Below are 15,515 nucleotides of genomic sequence, written 5' to 3' on the forward strand. Positions count from 1 at the left end.
CAACTTCTAGTTGAGGGTAGGGAGCATGATGTGCTCCCAGTCATACTGTGATGACAGAACACACCTCAAATATGCCTCACCTTTCCTCCGAGTCCCAGCAGAATATCTGCAGAAAACTCCTGGATTTCTGCCTTTTGACACTACTTTAAAAAAAAATTAAAAATTTCTCTGCCATTTGGTATGTATGGGTTGTTCTAACACCACAGAACATCAAAAAAAGCATAAACAACAACAGCAACAAAAAAACCCCCACAAAAACAAAGCAAAAAAAAAAAAAAAAAATCCAACCCAAATTTAGGACACAAAAATTGTATTCACCATCAGTTGCATCCAGTGCTGCTTGTGGAGTTCTTTAAAGATATTTTAAGCACTGTGGTATCAAAAGAAGCCTGGACAATTTAACTTATGCTGGTTGGTGAATATTCAGAAGCTTTAAGAGCAATCTTGAATTTTGATGGTTTTTTTTTTTTTGTCTAAAAATAACGTGTAGAAAGGCAATTTTGAGGCTACCCACTGTACCAGAGATGGTAGAGCTGAATCCTGCCCAGAGAATTCATCTTGTAGCCTATAGGAATCTGACCTAGCATAGAAAGAGATTGTAGCCTTAAAAATCAATGATTAACTACAGTTCTGTAGTGAATTTTATACTTCAGGGAGAGAAGCTCATTAAAGTTAAAAGGCAGCATAAAGAAGGAAGTCAACAGTTAAACTTGGGAACAGGAGCTTAAGGTTTGTTGTATTTTGAATGGGGAAAGTCTGATCCAATTTTAAAAAAAAGCAGTCATCTGACAAAATAAAATCTAACTACTGTACTGGCTTGTTCCTATACCTCCCATAACAATTTTTCTGACACAAATATGGCTCTGTTGGTGCTTGGGATCTCGGGAGATTTTTGTTGGAGTTCCCTGTGTTTGGAGCCCTGTGCTCATGTTGAGTTTTAGCCAGGAGGTCTGGAAGTCCTGGCCAGTTTGTGCCCCTGTGAGCAGGGAGAATTATTCACTTCCATCAGCAAGGTGAGCCTGGTCCTGCTGTGACAGAGGATGCAAAGCTTGGGGCAGTTAAATCTCTGCTGGGAGATGGGGACAGATGCAAGGGGGCTGATGGGCTTGCAAATCCCTACAAAGGGGTAGATGGGCTTGCTGGCTGTGTGGGATGTAGGAGCTGGTGCAGTCAATCAGCCCCTGTCCTGCAGTCTGTAGCTGTCCTGGGGAGGCTGAGAACCTCGTGGATGCCAGGAGATGGCAAACAGAGGCTTGGCATGGAGCAGCTCCCTTCAAACTGCTTTCTGGAGCCACCTCCTGAGGTCTGTTCCTTAACACGGGCAGGGCTGTAGGATTTGAGGAAACCTCTGGTGGCCACAGAGCTGGCCTTTAATTTAATTCCTGGTGTTTCTGCATCCCTCCTGATGGACCTGGCTGCTGTAGGTGTGTGTGGCTACATCACTGCAGATGTGCACTTCAGATAAGGGAGGCTTGGGGATGGATCAATGCTTTTTGAGAAGTGTTTCTGTGGACAGAATGCTAATGGTGCTGGGGAGCCCAGTGCCTCCCTGTTTCCCAGGAACAAAGGCACATGGTTCAGCTGCTGGGTGGCTTTGTAGTCACCAGGGAAGATCAGGTGATGTCTGAATAATCCCAAGGGTGTAGGAGGTGGGGGGGGATCCACTTATCGTGTTGGCCAGACACTGACATCCCCACCCAAGTGACTAATGTGAACTCCGTGCAACTCCCTCCAGATTAGTTCATGTAAGTGCCTTATCTGCCTGTCCTGTCTTGAGAATTTCTCCTGCAGTTTTTGCTGCATTTGCCTGCAGTTCCTGGGGCAGCCTCAGCAGCAGCACAGCTGTCACCAGAGCCTTGGCAAAGGCCTGCTGCAAGCAGCTGTCTGCAGGCATCCAGAATATGCAAAAACCTCTTGCTCTGAAGCTTGAGACAGAGAAAACCACGTGCACACCTTGGCTTTCTTTGCATTCAGAAGCTGCTGTGCATGCAGCTGCAGTGTGCTGTCACTTGCAGAGACAAAGATTTGCATGCCCAGGCCTTGCATACCCTCACCTGGGGGGTTGCAGACACCTTCACATCAGCATTTGGGCAGGATGGGCAAGAGCCACGCAGCTGGGAGGGATTTTTAGGCACACAGGTGTGCATATCAAAAAATAAAGGCTCATTTGGAAAGGTTTTTAGCACGGAGCTTCCTAACCAGCTCTTGCAGCTTCCACAGATTTTTCATCTAGGGTTGCCCCAAGCAGGGTGAGTATCATTGAGCTTTTATTACAAAAGTGAGGTAGAGGTGTAGGGCATTGCCCAAGCTCCCCTGTCCAGATGCAGAGTGCCATGTCCTGAATCTGCAACTGGGTAGTGTTGTCATCTGAAAACGAACCATTTATAAACAGGAGAGATGGTGCAGAAGTCCTTGAAGGAATTTGGAATGGAAAGGAGAGCTTAAAGACTTCGTTCCATGCTCTAGCTGACCTCTTTGTGCAAAACTGGAGGTTTAAATGCACCACTGGGCTTTTTGTCTTTTGGGCTTGAGCTATGTGCTGTACCACAATTGCAAATTATCTTCTTTACTGGGTGTCCAGTGTAGCCTGCAGCTTCTGCCAAGACGTAGCCTCCTGGTAAGCAGAGGCAAGGCTTCATCAGTGTCACCTTTTACCATCACATTCCTCCTGAAGTGCAAGTTCAACTGGAAACCTTTCCTTAGGTGTTCAGCACCCAGCCAGGGCTGTCACTGACCTCTGGAACTTGGGGCTGAGTGATTCACAGCCTGCTCCAGGCTCACCTGATGGTGGCCTCCAAGGCTGACCCTGTCCCCAGGCCTTAGATCCAATAAAACCTGGCTATAACCTGGTTGGAGATGGCCAAGGCTGGGTCTGGACTGCAGCACCTGCAGGGGTGGCAAGTGGCAGGCAATGCTGCTGCAGACCTGAGGCATTCCAAAAGGGATTTAGGGATTCCATCACTGATGAAAGGTGTGTAGGGAGCTGAAGTGCCACTGAGAGAGCATCAGGCACTGAGTTGGTGACATTGGTGTGTCATTTGTGCTTGGCAATACTGTACTGTGGGGCAAAATTGGATAGAAAAGTCTTGTCAGATCAACACCAAGCTGGCTGCAGATGCAGAAGAGAGCAGCCCCTGCAAATAACTTGTAGGCAGTTGCTTGGTTATAGGTGAAGAAATGAGGGGTCTGGGGGTTCCTGGTTGCAGTGGCACTGGGTACAAGCTGGGAAAAGGAGGGCTGAGGAGGTCAGCATCCAAACTGGAGCTGAGAGAGACTGCTTCCTTTGGTGATACCTTCCCAGCAAGCTGCATCTTGAGATACCATACCAGAGTTAGCCAATGTAATTACAGGATTAAACAATAAATAACAGCAGAGGAATGGAAGAGCCAAGAGGTGTGTTTGGCAGCAGGCTGCTGGAAACACTGTGTCATAGGCATGGGTCCCAGCTTTGCATTTAGATAGCAAAGCAACTTGTTCCACCCTTGAAATCAGTGTGGAAGTACAAAAGTACAAAGCCAAGCTGCCCAAGGAGCAATGGCTGGTCAGCCTCCTCCTCCCCACCCAGCCTGGGGGTGCTCTGGAGGTGTGCAAAGCAGTAACCTCCTGTTCCTGGCATTCTTGTGGCCCAGTTCTTGTCTTTTCCCTGGCAGACCACCTGGGCAGCTGTCCCTGCTGGGACCACAGGGTTGGCATCCCTGCTGCCCAGTTTCACTTTGCTGAGTGTGAGGCAGAAAGTGCCTGGGTAGGGGAAGAGAGAGGCCAAAGCTTGGCCCAGTTCCCTGCCATGGTTTGTTTGGATAACATCTTGGGATGCAGGAGCATCCCAGTGCAGCTTGCAGGGTGGGCACTGTGTCCTTGCTGGCTCCAGCAGCAAGGGGGGAAGGTTTCCAGCTGGAAACCATCAGGGGTGACATGAAACCACTCAGTCTGCAATGCTGGCTGGGACAAAAAAGCCCCGTGGGGCTGCGTGCGCCCAGGAGGTGGCCCTGGGCTGCGGCATGGTGGCCGTCCCCTGAGTCACTGCTGCCACCTCCTCGGTGCCAGAGCCTGTGACCCCATGCCCAGGGTGCTCCAGGGGCCACTCAGCCCACAGCGGGTGCATTGTGCAAGAGGAGGTTGGGTGACTGCAGCCATGGCCACCAGCAGCTGCTCGTGCAGCCTCTGCACACTTAATTGTCCTGTCCTGCCCACCTGATGGTGGGGTAAGGTGTCCTGCTTCAGATGCAGATCCCAGCAGCCAGAAGCAGGTTGCTGCAGAGAGGTGGCAGTGTCCTTCCTGCAGGAGGAAAGGGGTGACCTGGAGGGGTTCCAGTCAGTGGCACCAAGCTGGGGGATGCTTGGTGGGGTAACCACAGCTGGAGTGAGTCAGCCACAGCAGAGCTGTCACGGGGGTGTACAGGGAGATCGTTTCCTACAGGGATGTGGTCGTCTTCCACCTTTAGAAATGGTTTCTGTAACTTCCAGGTCACTTGCTCTGCACCGGTGCAAAAAGCCACTGAGGGATTCATGGCAACAGTGGAAAGGAAATTAAAAAAAATACCACTGGCTTTCTACCATCAGCATCCCGTTCAAAGACATGGTGGATATGAGGCTTTGAAACTGCTTTTCATGGGGAAGGGGCACAGGGTCGAGTGCTGGTTTTTTGCAGAGAGGGGAGGAGTGGGGCTTGGTGTGGGATCAGGAGGAGAGGACCAGACTGATATGGGGCTTTCTCCAGGAAGCACAGGAAAGAGCCATAAGGATTTTCATCTCGCTACAAGCAAACAACAAAAAAATTCTTTTCCAGAGCTGTTCACAAAGGTGTTTATTAGCTGTCCGGGTATGATTTTTAACAGCTCATGACAGAAACTGCAGTTTGCTGCCGCCGCCTTGCCCTGCTGCCGGGCAGCCTTCCCAGGGCAGGTAGAGGGATTTATTTTGACGAGCACTGAATTATTCGCCCTTCAGCACCCCATAAATATCAGGCACAGCAGTAGCTGAGTAAAAGCAGCCCCGGCAGCGGAGTCGGCGACTTCCTCGGGGCGGGTGGCGGTGCCGGAGGTTCGGGCCAGCGCCGGTCCGGCCGTCAGGAGGAGCAGAGCTAATGCAGCTCTTGGCAGGGCTGGCCTGGAGGTTGCCTCAGAAACCTTTCTTAGAATAAACCCTTTGGCAGAAGCAGGGAGGGAGGGAGCAGGCGCTTCTCAGAATGAATCGCATCTGCATCACGCAGCGCCGCTTCCTCTTTTTTTTTTTTTTCTTCTTTTTTTTCAACTTTCCAATGGCGGAGGGTCAGCATCGCCCCCGTGTCTGAGATTTAATGATGCTGCTGGTTACCGGGAGGGACTTTTCCAACTTTACCTAGAAAAGAGCTAACCCGAAAGCCAGCCCTTGTGGTTAGCCCCGCTTCCGTCAGCGGCTTCGCTCAGCCCGGCTGCCGAGGGCAGGGGAAGCGGTGCCGGGAAGAGGGAGCTGCCCGCACACCGGGAGCGGTGGAGAAGGGCATCGGTACGGGGGGTGCCAGCAGCAGGGATGGGGACAGGGAGCACGGGGGAGCCTGCCCGCCCCTTCCCAGGTGGCTCCCTGCCTCTGGAAATCTGTCCAAACCCCCCAGTGCAAGATGTGAGGTTGCATCTTTGCAGGGACCCCGGTGTCAGCTGAAGCTCGGCAGAAATTAGATCGTGGAGATGTGAATCTTTTCTCCTGCCCTCAAAAGAGGGAGGCACTGACTGACCTTTTTGCATCCCTGCTTAGTTCCCTTTTCACCACCTCACCTTGAGACATCATTACCTATTTTATTTATTACCTACTTATTTAACCCCCCCAGCACAGCCAGGGTGTTGGGGCAGAAGTCTGCACTTGAGCAGGATGGGCACCCCCAGCTCCTCAGCCTCCTGCTCCTGGTGGAGGTTGTAGGAACAGTCTGAAGGTCTCCAGAGGGATGGGTGTGGGATGGTGGGCACACAGAGGAGGAAGAGGAAGAGCTGTGTCTCAGTGAGCTCACTGGTGGCTGTTATCTGCATCCCTGCAGTCTGCCCTGCACATCTGCAGGGTGTTTGCCCAGGCTGCTTGTGTGGAAATCCTGTTACTTCTTGCTGGCTGGCAGGTGGACACTTCAGGTGAACTTTGGGCAACAGAATACATGAAACCCCCAGGGGGGCACAGGCTGGCTCCAGCCCCATGGTCCAGGCAGTGTGATGGGGACAGGTCCTGCCCTAAGCCTGACTCTGCACAGAGAATTCTGGGGGCCTCTGTTACATCTTCTGAGGATGGGTCAGGACTCAGCAGGGGTATTGCCAGCTTGAGCCCTGTCCTCCCTGCTCAGAGACCTGCCAGGGAGCTGGGAGTCTTCTCTCCTTTCCATTAGCCCTCTCCTTTCTCATCTTGCAGAATTCCCATAGAATGTTGATGGTTTTAATCTTTCACCATTGCCACGAGAACTAGGGAGGCACTTGGTTGTTTTTTTTTCAAGTGAAAGCCAAGATTTCCCACAGTTAAGAGGTTTCAAGAGCTGGGGCTTTCAGAAAACCAGAGTATGAAACTTCTGCCCAGCCTGCAGAAGCTGCCAGTGCTGCAGCAGTTGCTGGTTTGATGCCACCACCTGAGGTTGCCCATCATCAGCATTGTAGCAACCTTCTAACATCTGAAGGGACCTACAAGAAGTCTGGGGTAGGGCTTTTGACATGGGTGTGTAGTGAGAGGACAGGGGAAAATGGTTTAAAACTTGGAGAGGGATTTAGGTTGGGCATAAGGAAGAAATTCTTTATTTGAGGGTGGTGAGACCCTGGCCCAGGTTGCCCCCAGAAGCTGTGGCTGCCCCATCCCTGGCAGTGTTGAAGCTTGGATGGGGCTTGGAGCCCCCTGGGCTGGGGGAGGTGTCCCTGCCCATGCATCAGGGTTGGAACTGGATGAGATTTAAGGTCATTTCCAAAAATAAAGAATGGGCAGGAGCTTCAGGGCTCTGTGCTTGCATCTGCCTAGAAACCTCAGGACACGGACCTGAGGGCCCAGGTGAACCTGTGAATATAAATTGCTTTTTCATCTAATTTGCTTTGTCCTTGGAAACCTCTGGTCTGGAAAAGAGCAGGGAGGGGAAGAGCCCTTGCTTTAGTTTGTTTTCCCTGGCTAGGGAGGGGAAATATTTTCAGGGGGAGGTGCTGGACCTGAGCAGGAGTGATGAGCCTGCCTTGTCTTCCCCAAGGATTTTACTGCTCCTGGAAGAACACAGGGAAATGTTGCCTGTTCCTACTATTAAATCTTAACTGTGGGACTGTCGTTCCCTAAAGTCCAAAATATTTTGGCACTTGTCTTGATGAAGGCATCTTTTTTTTGTACATATATTTTTTCCTTTATTAGCAGAAACCATCTGCCCTATAAACAGAGATCAGGAGGGAAAAAAAAAAAAAAAAAAAAGGCTTCCTGGCAGTTTTGCATCATGTGGGGGAATCCTGTGGTGCAGTGCATGGAGGGGGCCTGCCTTCTGCCCTGTCAGCTCAGCAACAGCAAACTGCAAGCAGATCAGAAGCAGCTAATTTAAGATGATAAATCTTGGCATCACATCTGAATTGCAGAAAGGACGAGACTGCAAATCTCTGTAGAGGTGCACAAGCCTGATCTAAGCAGGGCTGGATGCTCCTGGGATGAGGGAAGGAGGAGGGGAGAGGGGGTTGGAGTCAGAGATTTGAGCTGGGAAGGGGGAAAAGCCAACGAGAGCTCTGCAGTTCCCCAGAATCCAGCTGTGGGTTTGAGAGAGCACCCAGTGAAGAGCCTGCAAAGTGGGGCCAACGTTGGTCACTGTTAATTAGTGATGTTGATGGATCTTTGGATTGGGATATTGTTCATCCCTTAGGCTATGACTTTCTTATCAGGTTTGTTTAAAATATTACAGTTGTTTCAGTGTCACCTGGCAGAGAGCATTCATCCTTATCTCAGCCAGCATTAGTGTAACTTCCATTTTAGAGAGAAGCTCCAGTGTAGGAGGAGAACCAGACTGGATAGGAAACCAGCTTGGTGTTGAAATTTAAGGTGTAAAGATGCATTGTGCACCCCTCCTCCTCCTCTTTTGTGGCTTTCTATTCCTTTCCTGCTTTTATTTCTAATGCCACTGGTGTGTAGGTGAGAGTCTGGGTGAGCCTCTGCATACACAGCAATAATACAGAGCGTGTCCACTGCAGTTCCTGCCTGCAACTGAAACGTGGAATATTAGAGAACTTGTATGCCTGAGTGACAACTTTCATTACAAGCAATTCATTTTAAGTTCATCTCTCACACATTTTAGCCTGAACCGGTCAGTCCAGAACACGAGTTGGAATATTTTTTTTTTCCTTTTCATTGAAAAGGAAGTATTTCCCCTCTGAAGGTATTAGGTAGAACTTGGTTTCTTTCATCAGAGAGCACAAGCAAACAATGCTTGACCAAAAAAGCAAACCAGTTTGCTTTTATCAGCTGAAAAGTCTTCAGTAAACACAAATGAACAGGCTGTAAGGTGGCAGCAGATTTCTAGCACTGGGATATGCTTATCCAGACATGAAAGCCATCCTGGTTTAATGTCCAGTGTTCAGATGTTATCCTGAAGTGGGTCTGAAGAGGAAATGGTTGGGGAGAGTGAGTTTCTGGGGAGGAAGAGCCAAGGATAACCATTAATTTTCAGCAGCAGTTGTGTCCTTGCCTCTCGTGGGCATCTTTGCAAACTTTCCAGTAAGATGCAAATGAAAATAACTCCAGAGCTCAGGTGTCTGAGGAATGTCCCTGCCTGGCATTCCAGGTCTGCCTGCACCCAGGCACTCAGGTGCAGGTTTGCATCTGGCAAACACTAATTGTGAACTCGTGTGTGATCCTCAGGAGAGAAACCTGGACTGGTTCCCCCGGATGAGGGCCATGTCTCTGGTCAGCAGCGACTCTGAAGGGGAGCAGAATGAGCTGAGGAACCTGCAGGAGAAGTTGGAGTCCACCATGAAGCTTGTGACCAACCTCTCTGGCCAGCTGTCAGAGCTTAAGGACCAGGTAAGGAAGAGCTGGCTGGGAGCGTGTGGCCACACACAGGTATGGGCAGGACAAAGGTCCCACAGGCAGCTTGTTCAAAGTGGTGTTTTACAGCTCTGTGGCTTCTGCAAACCCCAGGGAGAACTTTTCTAAAGTAGTTAATCTTCAGGAAAGAACTGAACAAACAAAATGTCCTTCCAAAACCCCCTGGCTTGCAGTGCCAACTGAGCCAGCATAGTCCAAAGTGGTCACCTCCAGAATGGAGAAAATTATGGGTTTGTTTTTTTAAAAAAAAAAAACAAATGGAAATAAACTTAAATCAGTCATGGCTGGTGCAGGGAGCCAGGGTGTTTGTCTGAGTGGTGGTGTTAGGAGTTGTAATCCTCAGACCTTAGCACCAGCCTGCAAGCCAAAGGGTGTGATGTTGCTGCCAGATGTGCTGTGTTGCTGTGGGGACCTCAAAACCCACTGAGAAACCAGAGAAGTCCCTGTGTGGTTGGTCTGCACTGCTCCCCTGGGCTGGTGCTGCTGCTGCCTCAGGTCCCTCCTGGCTGCCTCAGGTCCCTCCTGGCTGCCTCAGGTCCCTCCTGGCTGCCTCAGGTCCCTCCTGGCTGCTGCAGGTCCCTCCTGCAGGTCCCTCCTGCAGGTCCCTCCTGCAGGTCCCTCCTGGCTGCTGCATGCTCCAGGCTGCAGCACAGCCAGATGTACCCCCAGAAGGTGGTGTGTTCCAGCAGGTATCACTGCTATCTGACATCCTGCAACAGGTTGCTGAGGGATTTTTTGGTGCAGCAAGAGTTTGAGGACTTGTGTGAGGACTTTTGGCTTGGCTGGCACTTGAGGGGATGGTGGGGGTTGTTCCCAACCCCAGCCATGGCTCTGTGAAAGCTGCAGAGGCAGCAGGGCTTTATTTCATCTTGTCTGTACCCATGGGAGTGAAAGAGAAAAGGCTGTTGCCTGCCCTGGTGGGAGCTGTTTGTGGTGGCAAATTGACTGGCTGCTTATCTGTATGGATTAATAACTAATAACCTGGGCCAGATGGTTCAATTAGTGAAGTTTGTATAGATAGGGGCACTGGATAAAGTTAATTGCTGACTTGCAGCCACTGGTATCCCAGGGCAGTCGATGGCCCAGGAGTGCCCAGCAGGTTTGGTTTGCTGTCTGTTCAGATGTGCTTTTCCTGCTGCCAGGCAGCTGGCACAGCTCTCCCCAGCACTGATCAGATTCCAACTCCCCATCTCAGCCCTACCCTGGGCTGCTTTCTCCCTCACCCATCTCTCTTCATGGAGACCTGAGTCTCTGGAAGGCAGCACCGCCTGGGAGCCCGGCTCCCTGCCTTCCGAGCAGGCTCCGTGTTCCTGATGGGGCTGGGACCTTCTGCCCCGCTCCCCAGGGAGCACAAGGAAGGGATTAAAGCCCGGGATTGGCAGCAGAAACCTTGCTGCTCTTGGCTGTAATTAGTTTTCAGAGGCAGTGCCGTGGGCCCCTTGCTCTAGTTGGTCTGGAGGATGGAGGATCGGAGGCAGTTGCTCTTTTGTCTGCACTTTAATACTTGCTGGGTAGTGGTTTTGCTGTTTTGCCTGGAAACAATTATCTTGAAGCATGTGTCTTGCGTCTTCTCCTTGAAGGGTCTGACTCAAAGTGGTCTGCAGTCACCAGGAGTCTTTCCATCAGCTCCAGCCAGCTCTGGAGCAGAATGCTTTTCTTTCTGAAGCTCGCAGCTCTTGGCCGACCGAGCGCTAAAAACCCCTCTCACTCTTTGTGAATGTAAGAATGAGGGATTTAGCTTTTAGAGAGCTATTTGACTGTAAAAGCAACAGAGGAAACCAGCTTCATTAGTGTTGTGATAGCTCTTAGGAATTCCCCTAAGTACCGTTATTGAGAGCCCTACTTAAGTTGCAGGATGCTCCAGTTATGTGACAAAACCAGTATATCCCTCCTCGTGCTCAGGAGCTGTCTCCAGGAAAAGGAACTTACCCAGGGAAGTTTTATTTGTATTTATTTATTTGTAATTAAATAAAAGGAAAACCTCCCATTAATTTGCTTTTCAAGCTCATTAGGTTTCTGGAGACTGTAATTGCTAGAGCCTGAAATCCAGCGTGACGCTCTCCCAGAGAAGTGCTCCAAGAGCCATTAAAATCTTGATCACTTTAATTCTGTGCAAAAAGATTACAACATAATTGTCTGCAGCAGCAGGGGATTAGATGTAGTCACCCAGAAGCCCTTTCCAGCTCTCTCCTCCCACGTCAGGCAGTGTGAGGTGCCTCTGATGGACGGTGCCTCCTCTCTCCGCACTGTCCCCAGATGCCAGCCAGGACCCCTGACCCCTGTCACTGCAAACGTGGCTCACAGCTGGAGCTGGGCTTGGCTGTCCCTGTGTGCTGGCGTGTCCCTGTGTGTGTGTGTGTGTGTGTGTGTGTGTTTGTGGCATGTGTCCTGCTCGTGCACCTGGCACGTGTCCTGCTCCTGCTCCAGGAGTTAACTCCAGCTCCCCCATAACCTTTGGAACGCGGCTGTGCAGCTCCATGCCATCACTGCAGAGAGAGTCCAGCTTGACTCAGGTGAACTTCAGGCCCCTCAGTTTTGTTGCTTAATCTCACCAGCACGATTGCAGCAGCTGACAGCTCCCCTGCAACATGTCCTGCTGAGCTTTTATTGCCTTTTGGCTTAGGAGTGCAGGTGCTGCAGCTGTAAAGCTTTGGCATCTCCGGGTAGATGTGGCAGAGATTAAAGATGCTCCCTCTTGCAACCCTGTGCCCTCTGGATGAGGATTGTGCCTCTTGCAGGATTAGTGCTGTTCTGCACTGGTATTGCAGTAACATTTGTCTCTGTTTTGCATTTGGTTGCTTTGCTCTTCCCTTTTTTTTTTTTTTTTTTTTTTTTTTAAAGGCACCTGTTCTAGGTACACCTGCTGCACTGTCCCTTTTTCTACACAGCATGAAAAATACCTTAGAGTCTCTTCTCATCAGTCTCTTTTTTCTTTCCATTTTTGTTTCACACGTGCTCTAAATGCAGCTTACTGGCTGCATGCAGTCCTGGCTCTTGCTCAGAGCATCTAATCACCTGTAAACAGGTGCTCTTCAAATGAGCCTCTTTGCATTTCCAACTTGGGGTCTGTCTTAGGAATGGTCAAAAAACAAAAGTCCCGTCTGGTTCTGAGACTGGGGAGCAATGGGAAAACCCTTTGTGAGAAGCCCTTTGTGCAAAGAGCCCTCCAGAAGTGTGGTGCAGAGGCCTGGGAGGTGTGACTGTCCCCAGGAGGCTGTGGTCATCTTCCTGGCAAGGTGCTGGGACAGTTCTGCTCTTCTCCCTTGGGCTTCACTTGAGCTTAATTATGGTTTCCAGAGGAACGTCTGAATTTCAGCCTTTCCCCAGGGGCTCAGGGGCTGTAATTACAGCCAGCCCCAGGGCAAGCAGTGCTGTGCGGTCTGTGGGACGCGAAGGAGCCTTTTGGAGGTGCCCAAAAGTGCCTGTTTGGGACCCAATTCCTTTCCCCACAGTGAACTCCAGACCTGAGGTTGGTCTCCAGGCTGTGCTGGGATGCTCCGTGTTGGAAGGCTGTGGGCTCTGGCTCTGGAGCTCTCAGGCAAAGACGAGTGGATGAGATGTGTGAACAGGGCTGTCTGCCTTCTCCTGCACACAATCAGTTATATCAGCTGACATTTGGGATTTACCATGAAGAAAAAGTAGAAAACTGGCAGAGGTTGCCCAGGGAGGTGGTGGTTGAGGCCTCATCCCTGGAGATGTTCAAGGTGAGGCTTGAGGAGGCTCTGAGCACCCTGATCTGGGTGAGGGTGTCCCTGCTTACTCCAAGGAGGTTGGACTGGATGAGCTTTAGAGGTCCCTTCCAACCCAGATTATTCTATGATGCTGTGATTAAATCCCTGAAAATGGAAACAATTAACTGCTGGGCTTTTTTGGAGGTGTTAGAGGGGTGCCCACCCCAAGGGCAGGAGCAGCAGCAGCGAGACCACACGATGGCCTGGTTGTGCATTTACACCACGTTGCTCTGAGGCTTTGGGGTTCTTGGTGGTGGCCGAGGAGCAGTGCTGGGCTCCCCTGGGTGGCCCAGGGGTGAGGTGTTGTCCTGGCATGCTCCTCATCCAGCTGCTGCAAGCCATCCCACGTGGCAGCTCCTCGGAAGCCAAAATGCATCCGCAGAGGCAGCGGTGGGGAGGTCCTGCAGGGATCCAGCTGCTGGAGACCTTGCCCACGCCCGAGCTGCTCCTGACGTGGCCTGTTGGCTTATGCAAGCTGTCTGAAACCACCCAAGGCTTGGAAAAAAAAAAAAAAAAAAAAAAAAAGAGAGGGGAGGGTGGGATTGTGGCTGTTTCCAGTATCAGTGATAAAAAGCGAGGATGTGATCTCAGGAAGTGGTGGCACTCAGCAGGAGAAATGTTTCTTTATCTGACAGAGGAGCCCTGCCAAGATGGGGCTGCCTGGCAGTGAGGTGGTTAAACCCCTGTCCTGCCCTGCCTCTTGGCTCCTGGCAGATGGGGAGGGATGTTGGCTTGGGAGCTCTTGAGTCTCCTCCAGCACAGACAACAAGGGTATTCCCAGCCTGACTTCAGGGCTCGCCCCCTTTTTTTTTTTTTTTTTTTCCGTCCTCTGCGTCTGGTCTGCCTCGCACCTTGGATGGGTGACAAAGAATGTCTGAGGGGGGGGAGGTTTCTGGGAGCTGCTCTCCTTGCTTGCAGAGCAGCAGGGAAGGTGATGGATGTGCCCCAGCAGCACAGGAGCTGCGGGTTGCTCTGTCCCGGGCGGGCGCTGGTAGCGAGGGGGTTGCAGAGCAGAGTCCAACCACAACAGGAACCACAAGAGGAACCACAACAGGCAGCCCCGGGCCAGCTGACGCACGGGAAGCCTCTGGGCCTAATGAGCAAACTTCTTAATTTTTCCAGATGACGGAGCAGAGGAAGCAGAAACAGCGCATCGGGCTCCTCGGACACCCCCCGCCCATCAATGTGAACCCGCAGCAACCCGCCTGAATCCCAAGGGATCCTCACCCCCCTCTCCTGACAGCAGGAATGATGCTAAGCCAGGGTCCAGATCCCACCTCTGAGGCTGCTGCTTCCGTGTACGTTCGGTTCCTTTTGTAAATAACCTGTTTTTATACTGTCTGTATATGACTGCTACTATATAAAGTTCTGGGCATACGTATTGTAATTAGAACTGTTGGCACGGGAAGGAGGTTAAACTTTGTGCCAAAACTATCAAAAAAAAAAATTGCCTTTTTTCTTGGAAGGACTAAAGAGAGCACCTGAATTGCACTTGAAGAGAATATTTGACTACGTGACATGTATTTTGTATTAAAAAAAGAAAAATAGAATAGCTAGTATTTATGTTTTTATACAATTGTGCAATATGAATTATGCAATCACAATACATTTGTAACTCCTGAATGTCCTGAAGGGAGTGCACATCTTTGAATCTGGTGTGTTAGTACAATGTAATAAATGGTATAAAATTACAGGTGTAAATGAGGCTGCTGCAAAATTGTGTTCCTGGTGATTTTTCATACCCTTGGACATTTTTGTACCATGTGTGTAAATAACTTGCAATGCCATATCTGTTGCCTCTTCCTCCCAGAGATAACACTGGGAATCCATGAGCTGTTGAATTGGTATCAATTAAAGCAAAACATTACTTTGAAGCTTCCAAATGGGGAAAGCAGGAGGTATTTTTCAAGTGAATTCCTCAAAGTGCTGAGGCTAGAAGAGCTCAGATACCAGGTTTTTTAAACGCTAAGATTTCTTAAAGGGAACTTTTTATGCAAAATGAAGTTTGGGATGAGGATGCACTACTGGTGAGTTGGTGCAGTCTCCTATGGGCATTTTGTGCACTTAAAATGTATCCTGAGGCTGTCCAGGCTTTGCATTCTCAGTGTGTAGATCCTTTCCTTTTGATTTTTTTTTCTTAGAGACCTCTGTGCCTGCTGCAGCTTTAGCAAACAGGCGTTGCACCGACTGAAAGAAGACTTTTACCCCATTAGGACTGTAGCTGAGCACTGACATATGTAATGCTTGTGAGAGAGCCACTGGGCTGAGGTTGGGCTGTCCCAACCCTTCCACTCCCTCTCCCCCTCCATTCGGTCACTTCCTTTGGTTTCTGATTCTAGAGTGTGAAAGGAAACTTTTTTTTTTCCCCCTTTCTCCAGTCTGTTCCATAGTTTTATACATGGACCTCATTTTACAAAAGCTACCTTCTCTGCAATACTGTCTACAAAAAAAAAAAAAAAAAAAAAAAATTTAAAAAAAAAAAGGCTACAACCAGAGCTATGAAAATTTGTAAATGCATAAATATAGGTATTTAAATAAATGATGCAAACTACTCTATGGTCAAAGGCTGCTGGTGGTTTGTCTCCTGCTCCTAAGGGGAGTGTGGTTGTGTTTGCTTGGTGTTTGCCCACGTGCTCTGGAAAGCTGAGGAGCAGCAGGGGCTGTGCAGGGGAGGAGAGGGCTTCTCCCAGCTCAGAGGTTGGGCTTTCCACACCAGAGCCACTGCTTCCTCCTGTGACAGCAAGTGGCACTGGTGCCTCTGGAACCTCCTCCAGTTTTGGA

General features: G+C 50.1%; 1 protein-coding gene across 10 annotated transcripts in view; it reads left to right on the forward strand.

Moving 5' to 3' along the window:
- ITPR1 (inositol 1,4,5-trisphosphate receptor type 1) overlaps nt 1-15,288 on the forward strand; it is a 163,755-nt gene extending 148,467 nt beyond the window's left edge. For all 10 annotated transcript variants that reach the window (XM_071756365.1, XM_071756366.1, XM_071756372.1 and 7 more), the window contains 2 exons: nt 8,818-8,979; nt 13,857-15,288. In XM_071756365.1, coding sequence (XP_071612466.1) covers nt 8,818-8,979; nt 13,857-13,943 — 249 coding nt within the window. In that variant the 3' untranslated portion in view covers nt 13,944-15,288. The remainder of the gene's footprint in view (nt 1-8,817; nt 8,980-13,856) is intronic.
- Nucleotides 15,289-15,515: the final 227 nt, after the last annotated feature.

The sequence above is a fragment of the Heliangelus exortis genome, chromosome 12, assembly GCF_036169615.1.
Source record: "Heliangelus exortis chromosome 12, bHelExo1.hap1, whole genome shotgun sequence".
NCBI classification, from domain to species: Eukaryota; Metazoa; Chordata; class Aves; order Apodiformes; family Trochilidae; genus Heliangelus; species Heliangelus exortis.